Source organism: Myotis nattereri (genome assembly GCF_964212035.1).
Source record: "Myotis nattereri genome assembly, chromosome: X".
In the NCBI taxonomy this organism is placed as follows: Eukaryota; Metazoa; Chordata; class Mammalia; order Chiroptera; family Vespertilionidae; genus Myotis; species Myotis nattereri.
In genome coordinates, this window is record NC_138078.1 from 136,070,365 (window position 1) to 136,089,137 (window position 18,773).

Consider the following 18,773-nt stretch of genomic DNA (forward strand, 5'->3'; position numbering starts at 1 on the left):
CTTCTTAGGGCTCATGCAATGTGATTTTTAAAATGCTCTAGGTAAGTCTGTGTCTGTTTAGAAACATGCATACTGATTTTTTCATTGTCACTGGTATTCTACTTTTAGTACCAAATATTTTTATTTGTAACTCCATAGATTGCCTTTGTATTGTAAACTAAAAAATATGCTTTGAGCACACAGAGATATAGAGAAGCACAATGTTGTACATGTGCTCTTTATAACTGATGACCAGATACTAGCTAATGCTCACTACAATTTGTGAATTATCCATCTATGAGAATTTTGCTATTTTGATTTGCTTAACACTTCTCACAATGATATTAATTCAGATATTGGTGAGGGTGTGCTGCTTCCACCAAGAACTAACAGAAACTGAAGTGGACATAATCTGTTACTTGAGAACAGATAGCTCTCAGGTAGAACAGAAATGACCACAGCCTTTTTTTCCACAAAGAACACATGCACATATCTGGCTCTGTACAGAGTATCACAGGGATAATAGCAGCCACCCCTGGGAAACTGGGAATCACTAAACTGATTTGAATTGAAGTACTGGAAGGAAAAGGCATCACCATATTCCCTTTGTCACTGCCCTTGGGTTCAAGGAAGTGGCTAGACATCATTGGCCCTCTCTCCACTCTTCATCACCCCAATTTGGGTCTAAATCCAGGGCTGAAGCCTGGAGGTTCTGTCTTGGAGTTATTAGCAGCTAAATAACCTCAGGCAATGTACCATATGTACCTACACTTAATAGAAGTTTCCAAGTCTTGAGTTTAATCAGGTTTCTAGCATATAGTGGAGCAACATGAACATCTTTAGTGAAAGCTGTGTAATAAAGCATTTTGCCAAACTGAAAATGTGAGATTTTTAAAGTTATGTTCTGGCTTTGAAAATTTTACTAGGGCTTTGGTTTAAGGCCCAAGGAATGCTTTACTCTGTCCCCAAAATATCTTCCACCTGCTGAAAAAGCTACCAGGCAGGCTACAAACAACCAGGGCCTTGACTTTAATGGAAAACAGAATTGGTCTCATTATTAAGCAGCTATATTATTTTTTTGTATTTATTTAGCAAAATCAAAGGGCATAAGTATACGCATTATAAATAACAGAAGAGGTGTTCACATTTGAGATTAGTTACCAATCCAATGTTAACTATTCAAAATTCAAGTGGATGGGCAGATAAAAGCAACAGACACTCCCAAAATGCATGGGATAACAACGTATTTCTCAGAATTATCTCATAGGGACCTTTGGAATATTAGATATAAACATTTAAAACATGTTAATAAATCTTGTTTCTTCCTAATGGAGGTGGATTAAAATTCCATATTAAACCTTGAATCATATATATATATATATATATATATATATATATATATATATATATGTCAAGTTTTGCTTAATAATGGGGAAATGCATCATTAGGTGATTTCCTCATTGTGCTAATGTTTAAGGACCATGATAACCAAAACAACACAATATTAAATCAAGCACAAGGAAAAATGGTGCAGTCAAGAGATGCTGTATGTATAAGGCTGCTGTGAGCAGAATACAGTACACTGTTTTACAGTAATGCTTTTCTTTATAAGTAGAAAGACAGTACACTCAAAAATAATTAAAAAACTATAGTATAGTAAATACATAACCCAGTAACATAATTCTCTATTATTAGTATCATCACGTATCTGTACAGTGCATGATTGTATTACTGTTCTTTTAAATGACTGGCAGCACAGTAGGTTTGTTTAAACAAGCATCACCACAAACATGTGAGTAATATGTTGTGCTACAATGTTACAATGGCTATGAGGTCACTAGAGGATAAGAATTTTTCAGCTCAATTATAATCTTACTAGTGGCCCGGTGCACGAAATTCGTGCACATTAAAAGGGACTTCATTAGAGGAAATATTTTGATATTGCTATTTTCCCTTCCTCTATAATAGAAGTATCAGAGATGATAGAAAATTAGTAAAATGTATATGAAAATCTCCCTCCTGTCAGAGTCTGGGGCATGCCGCAGGACCCAGAGTCAAGTCCCTGCTCACCTGCACACACCTCGAAATCATGCGAGACCCAGACCCGGCTGCCCCCCCCACCCACCGTCAAGCCCCACCAGGCAGGAGGTGCAGCCTCAGGACCCCAGCCCCAGTGCCTGGGTGAGGGGCACAGCCTCAGGTCCCACGGCCCCAGCACCGGGATCGGGGCATAGCCTCAGGTCCCCCATCCCGGCCTCAGGTGCCCTGGTCCTACTGCAAGGGTGCAAGGGTGCAAGGGCATGAGGGCGTGATGACCATTTGCATATTAGCTCTTTATTATATAGCACTAGTGGCCCAGTGCACGAAATTCGTGCACATTAAAAGGGGATTAATTAGAGGAAATATTTCAATATTTCTATTTGCCCTTTCTCTATAATAGAAGCGTCAGAGATGAAAGAAAATTAGTAAAATGTATATGGAAATCTTCTTCCTGTCAGAGTCTGGGGTGCACCCGGGGACCCAGAGTCAAGTCCCCACCCACCCATGTGTGCCTCAAAATCGCACGAGACCCAGACCCAGCCGGTCCCCCCTCATTGGGCTAGATCCAGACCTGGCCAGTCCCACCCTTGTCAAGCCCCACTGGGTCCGGGGTGCAGCCTCCGGTCCCCTAGCCTGACACCAGGGTAGGAGTGTGTGGCCTGAGGTCCCCTGGCCTGGAACCAGGGCAAGGGGCATGGCCTGAGGTCTCCTGGGCTGGCACCTGTTTTTCTCTTATTATATAGGATAGGATGCCATCATTGACTTAACTGTTGTTAAGTGCTGCAAGCATGACTGTATACTTAAAAAGCAGACTTTAAAATGACCATGCAGAGTCTTTACTCCAGCTTCCTAATTTTGCCAGTAAGTACCCTGAGGCACAGTGTCAGTTGGTATTTGGTATTATAAGATAAAACAAAGCATATTTTAGTCTCTGCCCCTCTTCTTGGCATGGAGCTCTGAAAACCCTCGTAATTTCCTAAGTGATAAGAATATTAAGAGCACCTTTTGTTTTAATATTTGGTCTGGACCCAAGTTGCTAATGCAAGATATTGAATCCCATGGAAATGCCTGGGTGATAGGAATGTCTTTTTTTTTTTTTTTTTTTTTTTTTCTAATGAGGCAACTCTTGGTAGGCTTCTAGATGGGAGCTGTTCACTAGAAAAACAAGCCATGCTTAGAAGCTTGGAACATTCAGCCCTATTTCTCCTCCTTCCCACTTCTCTAGAGAGGGGAGAGGGGCTGAAAATTAAATTATTATGTTAGTAAGCCTCCATAAAATTTCTGATAGTATGGGGTTTGGAGAGCGTTCAAGTTGGCAAACACATCCACAACTGGAATGGTAGAGAAGTTCTTATGCTTGGGACCCTCCCCAGACTTCACACTATATACCTCTTCATCTGGCATCTGGCTATTCGTCTGTATCCTTTTCCATATCCTGTAATAAACTGGTAAACACAAATAACTGTTTTCCTGAGTTCTGTGACCCACTCTAAACAAGTATTTGAACTTGAGAAGGGGACTATGGGAACCTCTTATTTATAGTCCACAAGTCTGAAGTCCAGGTGACAACTTGTACTGAAACTGGCAACTCAGTGGGACTGAGCCCTTAACCTATAGGATCTGATATCCCCAGGTATACTAGTATAGTGTTAGAATTGAGTTAAATTGTAGGACTCTCAGCTGGTGTTGCAGAAAATTTCTTGGTAAGGGAAAAAATCCTCATACATCTGGTATCAAAAGTGTTCTGAGTGTGATAGTGGTGTGAGAGTGAGGAGAAACACATGTGAAAGACTACTGTGTTTTCTACTAAAAGCATATGGATAAATATGAATGTATAGTAGTCCCTCTTATCTGAGGGGTTACATTCTAAAACCCCCAGTGGATGCCTGAAACCATTGATAGTACCAAATGCTATGTATACTATGTTTTGTCCCTATACATATATACCTGTGATAAAGTTAAATTTGTTAATTTGGCATGAACAACAATCCTATACAGCAAAAGTCCAGTGACCAAATGGTGGAACAACCAGAACGACCAGTCGACCAGTCGCTATGATGCACACTGACCACCAGTGGGCAGACACTCAATGCAGACAGTGCGTTCCCACAGTGGGAGCAGCTGCTCAGAGGGCAGGTCCACATCCGCTCGGCTGATCTGGATGAGCAGCGCTCCCACATTGGGCCAATCCCCACAGGCCACGCCTCCCACCAGAGCACAAATCCCATGCACTGGGCCTCAACAGCATCAGCTTCTTCGTTTCAACATTCTTTACCAGGATAGGTATTAATATCCTAAGTACATGTGAGACAGCCAGAAACATATTTCTCATTTTTACCTGTTACCTCACTCTAGTTTTCTCACTTTCTACCACTTGCCAAATTTCAACCTTAGGTACAGATGTTGAGAAAATGGTTTTTGTATATAAAGACAAAGAAAGTGTCCAGTGTCCAAATATTAATGGGTATTTACCTAGCAATAGAACCTGAGACTTAATAGAGGAGGACTTGGATCTCCAACACTAATGTCTAAACTTGGGAAGTGTTTTATTTAAAAAAAAATCATTTCAAGGTGTATTGAGTTGTTGTTATGCATAGAAGGGTTCAGCATGCTTCTGCACTGGTCATCCAAAACAAGTCCAATGTTATATTATAAATCATCTCTGTTACAAGCTATTACCTCTGCTTTCTAATTTACAGCAGTATGCTCTTCTTTTCTTAGCCCTCACCCATGTCCAAGATTAACAAATAAAACGGTCTTCAACTGGATACTTTTTTAAGGATCTGAAGAACCCTGAGGTTGTCAAACTGCTGCTTTAGTACTCCCCATATTAAATATTTTTCTATAGCCTCAAAAAGTCTAGGCAAGTACAAGTTTGTTTCTGATTACATAATTATGCTACAAAAGTATGAAAAAAAAAATCATCACTAAAACCTCCAGGAGCTTAAACAGTTTGATAGACTGTAGCCATTCTACCATCAGCACCCTCAGCTGTGTTGCTTAGAAACATTTTAATTCCAGAAGTATTGAAAGAGGTGCAATCCCTGTGGAGAGGGAAACACAAATCAGAAGGCTGTTGACAGATGATCTGAGTTGTTTCTTCTGATATACTGTGAAGATCACTAGCTCTTTTCATGAATGATAAATGGACTTTACACAGATCAATGGCTTCAGCAATAAACTGGAAGCAGGCTCCATGTCTGAGGCAATGCAGGCCAAGAGGCCCAGAGATTTTCTCATCCCAATGATTTGGTGTGTTTTCTTAAAGGTTCCACAGGAGGACAATGATCTGAGCATTTGGTCATCCCTTGCCTTTTTGTAATGTCTGCTAATAAAAATGATTTTAGAAATGATACTTTAGCCTTTTTGTAGCCATGCAGGTGCAGCCAGGTGTCAGAGTAAGTGGCTCCCTACCACAGACTTTAAAATACAAGATATGCCAATGACCATACCCTCTGCATCTACCACCTTTCCTGACATAAAAACCAAAGGAAGCCTACATGGGGGAAGATTAGAATGAAAGGCTGGAAGAGGAGAATCCACTTGTGAATCTAAGTGCTACTCCTATGGACACAGCTGAACTTTCCAGGCAGCCCTGACAATACCCGCCTGTGTCTGAAAGATGTACTTAGGCATGTAACCATGTTACCTGGGAGAGGAAAATTGCTTTCTGTGTCTACAGTCTGCTTATCTCCAGCAGCCGGCTTCAACTAGCTCCTTATCTTTCCGAAGAACATTTTATATTGTTTATTGTTTTGGTAACTAGTTGCAAAGGTTATGCTTGCTAATGTTCTCTAATTGCATTTTTCCTTCTGTTTACAGGCTGTTGAAAAGGCAAAACCTAAGAATAATCCTGTGAAGTAAGTTATTTTTTTATTAGTTGGAAATTTTAATTTTAATGGACTTCATGCATGTGAAAAAATAAAGTAAAAAAAGAGACCTTGGATTTTGAGTTAATTCCCATTCATGAAAATTTAAAAACAACAGAAAACACACACAAAGAAAAATACCTCCAATAAATCAGGACCGGCCTTTGTTTTTTCCTGTCGTCTTTATCGCGAAGTGCCCTAAGTTGTGCCCAGTTTACAAAAATTAGAATGTGCCATCCATGAGTAGTTTCCAAATACTATTATAACCATATTCAATGCATAGTACTTTGAGTCTTTGGGTTTTGCACATGCTAAAAAGCTTACATTTTTAATTGCAAATCTTGGAACAATTACAGAGATGTAAATAGCTGAAAATGTGCCAAGTGATTTCCAGCCATGACGGGGAGGTTCAGCACCTTGGCATCAAGGCCTCATGACTCTGTTAATGAAAAGCTCATGTGCTGTATTTAACTAAAAGTTTTTCTAGCTAACAATTATTTCTAAGGCATTCTATGGTATACTCTTAAATTATAAACAAGGTGCATGGCAGTCTTTTAAATATAGTACATCTTAGACATCCTGTTTCTTACAGAAGGGAGACTTTCAAATTAAGAAGGGTGTACGTCTTGTCATTAAGGTTTGTGACATCTGATTGCAGTGTTATGTTTCATACCAGTCCTCCTAGTCATGTGGCCTAGAGAAGATCTGCTATATTTGCTGGGTTACTATAGGTCTGGTAATATCACATCCTTAGGAACTATGTGTTAATTTATCTCAGCTAATTTCCATTATAGTGGGTATCTGATGTAGAAATGAGGAGTGCATTTATTTTTAGTAGTTTCTGGGAGAATGAATCAGGTAATGCTAATGACATGAAGGCTGCTTGTGTTTTGCAAAATATTTAACTTTTTCAAGTCACTAGGGTGGTGTTTAGCATACCATTAAATGTAAATTCTAATTCTTTTTCCAAAAGGTTTGATATACTTTGTTTTCAAGTTGAATTTTTATTAGGCCACAGAATATTCCTTGTTGGGCTTCTGTAGCCTCTGGGACATCTGTTGTCTAGAAATGTATTATGCTGTAACCATCTTCTGGAAGTAGTTTTAGATGCTGCATTTTTTCTCTGGGTGTTCGGTTGTGGATTAAATCTTCTCTGCATCCTGATTTCTTTTCTATGCCCAGAAGTTATGGACTCACCTGTGAGTCCATAACAGGTGAGCTTCATGAATTAGAGCATGGTGCTAATGAGGCCAAGGCCAGGACTGTAGTCCCTGAGTGAGCCATAAGTGATCTTTCCCTTAGTCTGACTGCACCCCCACTTTGGTCTATCCACATGCAGATGTGTGCCCCAGATCACAAGGAATGGGACAAGTGCTGGGGGCGTGTAAATATAAATATAGGCCCTCGATGGGACAAACACCTCCAAGTTCAAGCCCTCTCAGTAGGAAGTGAGTCCCAACCTCCATCTTGGCATACATAAGACTGCCCATTGTTAGTGTGTGGAGCTGCATTAGATCATACTTTAGTGGCTAGAAAGTAGGACTAGTTTTCTCCCTGCTCCTTGTGAGGATTTAACCCTACAGATAATTATATTTTTATGAGCTCTTATTAATTTACAGTGTGACTTTAATGTCCAGCACTTTAAGGAATATTCTAAAAGGGAAACAGGAAAACTAAAAGAGCCAAATAATTAGTAATACAATAGGGAGATTTATACTTTTAAATATATTTGAAAATCTGCTTAGTAATAAGCCTACATCACAGTCATCTGGTAGAGGCTTAGAATTGTCTTCTAATTTAATAAGATACTGTTCTCAGTGTGAGTTTGGGTGTCCTGTTGCACTGGGACTCACAATATCTAACCCACTTGCCTAGCCACAATCATTGGAGCACATTAAGTAGAGAAGTCTCTTCAAGATCTCAACTCAGGGACAGAAATTCTAGAGCCTGGCTCAATTACACAGCCTGACAGCAGAGCAGAAGTGGAGTTTTAAAATGTTTTATGTATAGTGATTCTCATTCCATTTCTGCTGTCTGCCAGAGAATTTCAGTTATACATAGTGCACAGGGACCCTAAATAGAATAAGAGTTCAATACATGTACTCTGAATGAATGAACAAGTAAACAAATTAGACACATCCCAGAAAACAGTCCTTGCAGGAGCCTGGCCTGGATGTTTAATGAGACTGGTGGCTCTACACTAGTGGAGTATCAGATCAGAAGGGCCCATGTGTTCTAACTGACAAAGTTGTTCAGTCTTTTATTCTTGAATCATGCCACATGTAAAATAGTCACATGTTGTTCTGGTTTATTCTAGCTCTTCTGCCTCTGATTAGTTACTGGCTTGATATTTTATGCAAGAATTGACAATAGTGTGGGAAGGCCTGGGGAAGGGGAGGGAGCGGGGTCAAAAAGGGACATCTGTAATACCTTCAACAATAAAGATACAATAAAATAATTAACATTTGACTGTTTAAGCATACAGGATTGCTGGAAAAGTAGAAGTCTAGAGGCATCATTTATAGTTAATGTATGAACACATTGGTGAAGATGATCTTATGTGTGATTGGATGCCATCCTCATGTGCAATATTTGGTTGATGGTTGAGAGAAAAAATCAAAAGAAGAAGAATATTTTGTGACATGTGAAAATTATATGAAGTTCAACTTTCAGTGTCTACAAAAAGTTTTATTGGCACACAGCTACATTAATTTGTTTACATACTGCCTGTGGCTCCTTTTGTGCTACAGTAGCAGAGTTGAATAGTTGCAACAGAGATCATACAAAGCAAAAAATATTTACTATGTGTCCCTTTACTGGATAATTTTGCTGACCCCTGCTCTAGTTGGTCAATTAGAAAATGGCACAGATTTAAACTCTTCCATGACTGTAAAGCTTAAACTAGCAGCCCTTTCTCTTCCTGCACTTTAAAACATTGAGTAGGTATTTACTGAACCCTAATCATTTGTTTTGGAATTTCTGAGGCTGACGTACCATGTAATTCTCATTCAGTGCAGAGATATCACTCTTAAATCACTATCTTTGAAAAATTTTATGGATATAAGATCCATTAACAGGGCAGTGATGCCTCATAAACCAGTGAACACATAGCTAGAGCATACTGCTAGTTTCCCAAGTTGTGTGAAGATGGATATATTGCAAAAGGTATATGTATTTTCTAAAATTCTGTTGTTTCCCAAGATCTAACTAAGGCTAAGTACATTTTCATTTGAATGGTGGTAAATGATTATCCATCTAGTTTGTATATTTTCCTGTCTAAAGGTTGAAATTCCCCTCCCTATTTCTCATCTATTTATTCAGTTTATTTTTAATACCTTCATGGTTGCAAGTTTCTTTCATCACCATAGGGAGATTGTAGTACACATTAATTATACTCCATATAAAAAATTAAATTTATGCTTAGTGAATGTAATCACATAGTACACCTGAATACACTAATGACTTTACCTTGAAACATTAAATATTACCTTTGAGAGTAAGAATCAAAATTGAACATTCTTAAGATCAATTATCAGGGCAAGAGATGCTGGGGTATTTCTCAGTCTATTGGAATCATGCCTGTATCAAAGCTTGGTTAGTATGTTCAAACTGTGGCTCATTAATGTGTCACAGAGACTTTCACTTGGATATTCAGGTTCTACAGCAATTATCTCCAAACATTCATTGTGACAACAGGCCTGAGAGATGTACAGATTTCTTCTACCATATGTGACTCATCACATACATTTAAAAAAGCATTTCTGTTATTAAGACATATGTGATAGTACACTTCTGCAAATGTGAATTGCTTTTGGCTAAAAGCCATGCACTAATAAGTTGAGTTGAATCTAACTGAGGTTGACCTCTATTACCAAAAGAGAGAGGGAAGAGAGAGAAAGAGAGAGGGAGGGAGAGAGAGAGAGAGAAAGAGAGAGAGCAGTTGTCAAGCATAAAATAAGAATCCACTCTGCTTAGGAAATTACAACTTTTCTTAAGAACAGATCTATTTTATAGCTATTGTGGTTTCATTATTGAAAATGGCAAATAGCCACAAATATTTTCCTGACCATGATTTTGTGAATTATTCATTTATTCACTGAATGAATATTTATTGAGAATCTATGGCATTCCCAGAACTGTGATAGATGATGAAAGAATTAAAAATACATCTGACAGGGCTCTTACCCTCGGGGAGTTTAGAGTCCAGTAAGAGAGATATAATCAGTTTGCAAAGAACTAAAAACAAAATAGAGAGAGATACGTTTGTTAAGTGGGGTACTGATAAGTATGAAGGAAGCTCTAAGGACAAAAAATGCTTCTAGTTATCACTATTGGAGAAGGGGTAGAAGAACAGGAGACATTTGCACCAGGACTTTGAGACAGTAGTGCTGAAGAGATAAGCAGTGAAAGGTCAGATTGGAAATCAAGGCTCAGAAGTAGTGGAGGTTTAGGACTCTCAGAGCTTATCCAGTTGAAAGAGATTAGTTTAGTAGAGTCAAATACCATTGAAGTGCTCTAACTTGTTACTGTGAATCATCAATTTATCCCCTAATTTTTAAGTATAAACAGAGTTCATAGACCTAGGTTCTAGTCCTGAATTTAACACGTTTGTTGTATGAAATTGGACACATTCTTTCCTTTCTATAGACCCTAGCTAGATACTTTATAAGGTTCTTCTACCTCTTAAAAAACTAAAGCTTGAAATCTGTTTTATAGTTATTCTTATTTTAGGACATATTTGATGTTAAAGTTTGACATAGATGCATACAAGCACATACATTAAACATTACATATGTAATACATACTAGTATATGTTTATACACAAACATAATGCCTTTTCCCCTTATTTCTGCCTTATATATCTGTGAAATGAAAGACAAGAAGCCACATCATTACAGTTTTAAAGAGCTATATTATATAGAAGATAGTGTGGCTCCAAAGACATGGTTTAGCTTTTTAGATGATCCCTTAGGGCCAAAGGTAATTTTGTTTTTAGAGTCCATATCTCTTGTGAAGCTCTTAGACACAGGCACATCACATATATTTAGAATGTCACTGGGATCACCACATCCTCTCAGAATGATCAGGTGATGGATTCAGTACTGCGTTCCACCAAACACTAGTCTTGTGGGTTGTCTCCTTTAAAAAAAAAAAAAAGGTTAAACACCACAGAGATTTGGTATTACACTATCACCTCTTTTTCCTGCAGCTCTCTTCTGCACATTTGCATAATTCAGGCTCAAATAAGTCTTATAGAAAGAGGTCTGTTTAATTTTGTCTTAGACAATATTTCCCAAATGTGTTTGACCAGAGGATACCTTTATCCAGCATGGTATCTCATGGAACAAAACAAAAATGGATTCTCAAGTCCATGTGAAATAAAATGACCACATAGGGATTTGGACTCATAGATAGTTGTGAGAAACTTAGGGCTGAATAACTTATGTCCAGTCTCTGTAAGAGTATTAGAAGTGAGCAGACTATTTAAAAAGTTAATCATGGAAAGGAAAAAAATCCCCAAAGTCTGAAATTGTAAAATATCGCCTGTGTCTCTTTTACATTTGTCATACTCAATAATTTTCCTGAATTACAAATGAAATGAAAAGCAATCCTCAATGATTTTAGGGTACATTTAGGAGTAGGTCCTTCTGAATGAGACCCTTGAAGCCAACAGTCCCCAGTAAGCCTCAGAAGAGCAGTGGGTTAGCCACATGGCCAACTCATTTCAGTGAGGTATCCAGACCAGTATACTCCATCAACAAAAATATAGTCAATCTCTAATCAGCTGTGGCCATTTTAAGGGTAGTTAAAGCAAATATAGGAATAAACCTTCTGTCTAAACAGCTGCATAAAAATAAATTGTGCCTGCCCCAGCCAATTTGGCTCAGTGGATAGAGCATCGGCCTGCAGACTGAAGGGTCCCTGGTTGGATTCTGGTCAAGAGCATATGCTTGGGTTGCGGACTCGATCCCCAGTAGGGGGGGTGCAGGAAGCAGCCAATCAATGATCCTCTCTCATCATTGATGTTTCTATCTCTCTCTCCCTCTCCCTCCCTCTCTGAAATCAATAAAAATATATATTTATAAAAATAAATAAATAAATAAATCAATAAATCAATAAATAAATAAATAAATACATTGTGCCCTTTATGTTGTCCAGATAGCTATATTCAGATGCAGAAAGGTCTATCATGTTCACAGCTAATGAAACTTGCACAATTTTCTGGTCACCCTCTATTTTATAGGTAATTGGAGTTGCTTTTTAAAGCAACAACATTCATAAAATACCTATTTATTCAGTACTTTATAAAGTATCATGTTACTTTATAATCCTGTTCTCCTTAGAATTTACTGCTTAGACAAGAATGGACAACTCTGTTTAATTCATTTGTACAAGTCAACTCAGTTTTTAATACGTAAGAATTACACTAAGAATTTTATTTTAATGTTGCCATTCAGCAATCTTTTAGAAAACCTAAAAACTCAGAACCTGATGGAAATTCCAGCAATCCATGCATATGTGTTCTTTTAATAAATGTTAATTTTGTACCTACTATTTGCTAGGCTCAGTTGATAGGGAGATCAATGAGGTGAAGTCTGCCCTGGAGATCCTCACCCTCTATCAGGGAAACAAACACATCATTACACTATAATATAATAGACAGGCTCTGAAATGGAAGCATGTGTAAGCATTCTACTAGGCACAGATGAAGGAGCAAGTGCTACTTGGACGTGGGATCACCCTAGATCAACAGGAGGCCCCTGGTGAACAGTGAGGGTGAAGCCACTTGAGAGAGCAGAAAAACACTTGCAAAAGACATAATGAAATAAAAGCAGATGTGGAGTTGTGGGCAATGTCTGGTAGGAAAATGCAGCTAAAGAGAGGGAAAATGTTTCACAGTAGAAGGAAATATCAAGTTTCTGAATGTCAGGAGAGAAAAGAAGGAAAAGAGTAACTGTGTTTGCCAAGATACCTAAAGTATCACACTACTGAAGACTCATGCCTCACTTTTATAATTAAGTGTAGAACAGTGCAAGGTTGACAAAACTAAGAAAATGCTAGAAATGATTCTAGAAAGTTAAAGGTTAGATTTAAAGGAGGATTATAGGGTGCCCCTTTTTAAACTGCAGAGAAATAGACATATAAAATCTTCTCTGATTAAATCTGGCTAATCCTTCTCTTCAAACTTAGATGTAAATCTCATGTAGGGCTTCTTTGAGCACCTAGCTGTTCCCTTGTGGCTTTATCAACACTTGATTGTTTCTTCCACTTTTAAAAATTTTACTTTCATACACCAATAATGAACTCTCAGAAAGAGAAACTAAACAAAAAATCCCATTTACCATTACAACAAAAAAATTAATATACTTAGAAATAAATTTAATCAAGGAAGTAAAAGACATGTACTCAGAAAACTATAGGATGTTGAAAACAGAGATAGAGGAAGATATAAACAAGTGGAAAAATATACCATGTTCATGGATTGCTAGAATCAATATCATTAAAATGTGCATACTACCCAAAGCAATCTATAGATTTGATGCAATCCCTATTAAAATACCAATGGCATATTTCACAGATTCAAAACAACTACTCCAAAAATGTAAATAGAATCAAAAAATACCCCAAATAACTGTAGCAATTTTGAGAAAGAAGAACAAAGTTGGAGGAATCATAATATATAGATATCAAGTCATACTACAAAGCCACTGTACTCAAAACAACCAGGTACTGGGATAAGACCAGGCATATAGACCAATGGAACAGAACATAGAACCCAGAAATCTACCCAAACCATTATGCACCATTAATATTTGACAAAGGAGGCAAGAACATACAATGATACATCTGATAAAGGGTTAATATCCAAAATATATAAGGAACTCATACAGCTTGAAAAAAGAAAGACAAACAATCCAATTAAAAAATGGGCAAAGGACCTAAATACACACTTCCGCAAAGTGAACATACAGATGGCCAAGAGCCATATGAAAAAATGCTCAAAGACACTAATCACCAAAGAGATGCAAGAATGGCTATTATCAACAAATCAACAAAGGACAAGTGCTGGCAAGGATGTGGAGAAAAGGGAACCCTAGTACACTGCTGGTGGGAATGCAGACTGGTGCAGCCACTATGGAAAACAGTATGGAGTTTCCTAAAAAAAAAATGAAAAATGGAATTCCAATTTGACCCTGTGATCCCACTTCTAGGAATATATCCTAAGAAACTCAAAACAATAATCAGAAAGAATATATGTACCCCTATGTTCATAGTGACACAATTTACAATAGCTAAGATTTGGAAATAGCCCAAGTGCCCATCAGCAGATGAGTGAGTAAAAAAGATGTGGTACATTTACACAATGGAATACTATGCAGTTGTAAAAAAGAAGGAACTCTTACTATTTCCTATAGCAAGGATGGACCTGGAAAGTATTATGATAAGTGAGATAAGCCAGTCAGAGAAAGATAAGTATCACATGGTCTCACTCATATGTGTAATCTAATGAACAACATTAACTGATTAACAAAATAGACTCAGAGACATAGAACCATATGGTTCCTTTTACATTATTCAAACATCTAGGCTACACTGAGATATATTATTTTAGGCATGAGATATAAATTATTATTCTAAGCTTCGTTTTCTGACTTTAATCCACAAACATAAAAATATTTGTGAATGTGTTTTTATCAGCTGTAAATATAAACACAGTAAGACTATTTTTCTTTTTAGGAAAATTATGCATGTCCCAGGATAACTACACACAGGGTTCCCAATAATAAATCAGTCCTCTCTCAATCACAAATATGTTTAAAGTCAGGAGTCTGAAGTCATAAGTTCTTATTTAGTTGACTAGTAGTTTGGGGGGACTGATGACTATCAAAATTATTTTATTTGGACAGGGGCTGAAATAGGAAACATATAGTTTCTGCTTTACTAAAGCTTTTACCTAAACCAACAGAATTTATCTAGAAAGCCAACATTAAAAAAAGCAAGGGAACTAATTCTTCTACAAGAAAATGTTTCTATATAGAGAATTTACAGCATGGGAGTAAGTTGCATGTCATTATAAACTAGTTTTTATATGTACGTGCATTTATATACTCTGTGCCTTAATATACCCACATGTTCCATGTTAATTTAAACCCAAGATTGAATTGTCACTGGTGTTGGACAGGCAGAGGCAGCCATAACTATAGAAGTTCTCAAATCTTTCTCTCAGTGTCAATTTCTCTGTCCTCATCACCCTCTAATATTTTCGCTGCTTTTCTCCTCTCAGTACCACATTCCCACAAGTGGGTTCCATGCAGCTGGGAAAACACTTCTGATAACTCTTATGGCCTTTTGCTTATTTTTAGAAGCTTCAAGGAGTATATAACTATAAGCTTCTATGGAATCCTGTGAGTTACTAGCAGGAAAACCCAGGGCAGACAAGGAGCTCATCCATACTCATTTGTCTCTGTATATCAAACCTTTCAGTGTACAATGGAGGAATCTGGTAATAATAGCATGTGCATGTAGAAGCACACCTTATTCATATTTTTTCCACTAGTGAGAAATATGTATTACTATGAACATTGGCTAAGTGAAAGTTCAACTTGTTTCAAATCATAATGCAGGGTTTTACTAAGCAAACTGTATGTACTAGCAAACTTGGTTGAAAGGTATATGTGGTTGTATTTATACACTATCTGCAGAAAAAAAGGTACACTCATATATAATGTAAACCTCACATCTTTCCTAAAGTATGTTTATGTGATTTATACAAGATTATAGAGGAGAACGTTTAAAGGGAACAGGAGAACTTAGTATTTTTAGCACTACAGAAATATCTGTTTCCATACCTGATACAACTAAAAAATGCTATGTGTTTTCAAATCCATCCAAATGAGTACTGCCCTACAATGATAGAGCTAAGCACAGCCAGGCCCTTCTGCAATGACACTATTGTAGTGCAAAGCCTGTTGGGAGATCCTTTTGGAGAGTTTCATCACACGTGTGTGGTTCTTAGTGATATATGGTAACCTATGAATGTGGGTTTAACTTTTGAAAAATAGTCCAAGAACATGACACAGAGCCATGGATATTGAAAGAGTGGTTTAAATAATTAATTAAATAATTTAAAAAATGGCCGAAACCGGTTTGGCTCAGTGGATAGAGCGTCGGCCTGCGGACTGAAAGGTCCCAGGTTCGATTCCGGTCAGGGCATGTACCTTGGTTGCGAGCACATCCCCAGTGGGAGATGTGCAGGAGGCAGCTGATGATGTTTCTCTCTCATTGATGTTTCTAGCTCTCTATCTCTCTCCCTTCCTCTCTGTTAAAAAATCAATAAAATATATTTTAAAAAAATAATTTAAAAAATGGTCAATCAAGGCTATTAATGTGGGTATTGTTTCAAAATAATAGTGATTTTCTCTTGTGGATAGTGAATACCCTGAAGAGAAATTTTACAAAGGCTTAGTGCAAGATCAACATTATTAGACAACCACCCGGTGCAAAATAGCAACCCCTCCAACATATACATTCACCATCACTTTCAACCTACTTTATTTTTTTTCTCTTTACCAATTTTCCTCATACTGTATTTATCTATTTGTCTATCAATTGGATTAAACCATATATTTAGCTATAATCTAGTTGTCTTTTTTTTTGAGGTGTCACCTCCCACCAGAATATAAGGTTCACATGATTAAGAATTTTGTTTTATTCACTGTTGTAACCCTAGCACTTGAAACAGTACCTGGTATATAGTAGGAGCTCAATATATGTTGTACAAATGAGTGTAAGCATGTTTGCATATGACTCTGAAGTTCAGTCATATTAGTTTAGTTTAGTCTTGGAGTAAGCCTGATTTTGCACTGCTCTGTGGATAATCACTGAATTCCTTATTAACCTTCATGTAACTTACTAACTTTCCCTGGAAAGTAACTAAAGTTTCTTTTAAAATAATCTATGTTCCATATTGGTTTGACTCTGAGGCATTTTAAAATTAGTTTTACTATATTTATAGAGCTATATTTTACCTCACAAATGATTCTTCTGGTCTATACTCACATTCCTAATCAGAATATATTCCAACTCTTGATTTTGAAGGGAGGGCATGAGGAGAAAGATACTAGATTTTCTATGGGTGGTGGTTAAGCATAAGAAGTTGAATTTGATATCATTAGGCATTTTCAAGAATGACAGAAGGCATACATTTGTCACTGAGGGATAAAGAAACAGAAAGGTCATTAAGTTAACAGCTGACAACACATGCTATTTCACATTTTAAAAAATATTTTATTGATTTTTTTACAGAGAGGAAGGGAGAGGAATAGAGAGGCAGAAACATTGATGAGAGAGAATCATCAATCAGCTGCCTCCTGTACACCCCCTTCTGGGAATGTGCCTGCAACCAAGGTACATGCCCTTGACTGGAATCCAACCTGGGACCCTTCAGTTCACAGGCCAATGCTCTATCCACTGAGCAAACTGGTTAGGGCTATTTCACATTTTTAAAGGCAATCTTGATGCTCAGAAATTAGTAGGATGGTACACACAGTAGCCAATGCCAAAACATGCATACTTGCCCTCTTCCTAAGAACTGGGGAGTATAAGAAGCATCTTATTTCCCTTTTCTACTTCCACCATACTTCACTGTCACACATGAATTAGTCTTTGGTAAGTTTCCCCATTGGCCCACATAGCTTCAGAAGTTGGATGGCCCAAAGTAGTTAGCTTTAAGGGAGCTGGTCCTTAAGCAAGGCTTGACACATAGAGTCATAGACATTTCTGGCCACAATTGTTTAGGCAATATCTCTGTGAAATGCTAAAACTAAGAAAGCTTTTTAAATTTCATATTATTTTCATGAATATGTAAGTAATCAAATCCCTTACTCACATCTCAGTGATTCGGTTTAATTTTTTCATTTTATATTGATGTGTATAAATAAAACTGAAAAACAACAAGAAGACTATATTTCAGGAAATAATACTGCTACAAGGTTATTTTTGATTCATACAACATTTTGTAGAATTGAATTTCCTGCTCTACACTCTCAGGTGTTGTTCTTAAACTTGCAATAATTCAGGCTGATTTTGTTGGAAAATTATCACTGGATGAGGAACATACTTAAGAGGAAACTTTGTTTGGGACAAACTAGTTTTGATGCCAGTGACACATAATCTAGGCTGGCGCTGTTAGAATTCCCAGTCTTTCTGTTCATTCAGGCAGCACATTCATTAGCAATCCTTCAGACAGAGTATAATAACTGTACACATTAGAGAAATTTACTTTGAATTGTTTGGGAGACTTATTGGCTAACAGTTCAGTAATCAAATTGTAGTTCTTAGCAGGCACATTAAATATTTTACTAGTGGTTGCAAGACTCACTGTAGTTTTATTTCAAATACTTATCATAAAACTATTTTCCGTAATTATCTAGGACAACAAAGATCCTGAATGGATGACAGAACAGCATTATGGAGGGTAGGGTGAGAGGAAAGAGGATGATGATACTAAGTAGTGAAGCTCTCATAGTAACTTTGTAGGCATCAATCATTTCCTACTTGTCAACTTTTTAATTATAAAGGAGTTATTTTGACATGACATTGCAACACAACTATTCAGGAGACCCAAATTCAGAAATGTGCCCCAGCTCATAAACTTCACCAAGTGGAAACTGAGAATACTATGGACAGAATATATGGAGTCTCTAGGAGGAAGGAAGGGAAAGAGGAAACTGATAGAGAAGCCACCTATCAGGTGGCTCGGTAACCTTGGGTAACATTGACTCTGGGGGTTGAAAGAAAAGGTACTAAAAACTGGTTTGATTCATGAAAATGGAAGAGTTGGAGGGATGCCAGAAAGGATAGTTTTATGAACAAGAGGGGAAA

General features: G+C 37.4%; 1 protein-coding gene across 2 annotated transcripts in view; it reads left to right on the forward strand.

Moving 5' to 3' along the window:
* The window catches only part of AFF2 (ALF transcription elongation factor 2), a 626,368-nt gene that overhangs the window by 515,707 nt on the left and 91,888 nt on the right, over window positions 1-18,773 (forward strand). For both annotated transcript variants that reach the window (XM_081081418.1, XM_081081419.1), the window contains one exon: window positions 5,842-5,879. In XM_081081418.1, the coding sequence (XP_080937544.1) occupies window positions 5,842-5,879 (38 nt within the window). The remainder of the gene's footprint in view (window positions 1-5,841; window positions 5,880-18,773) is intronic.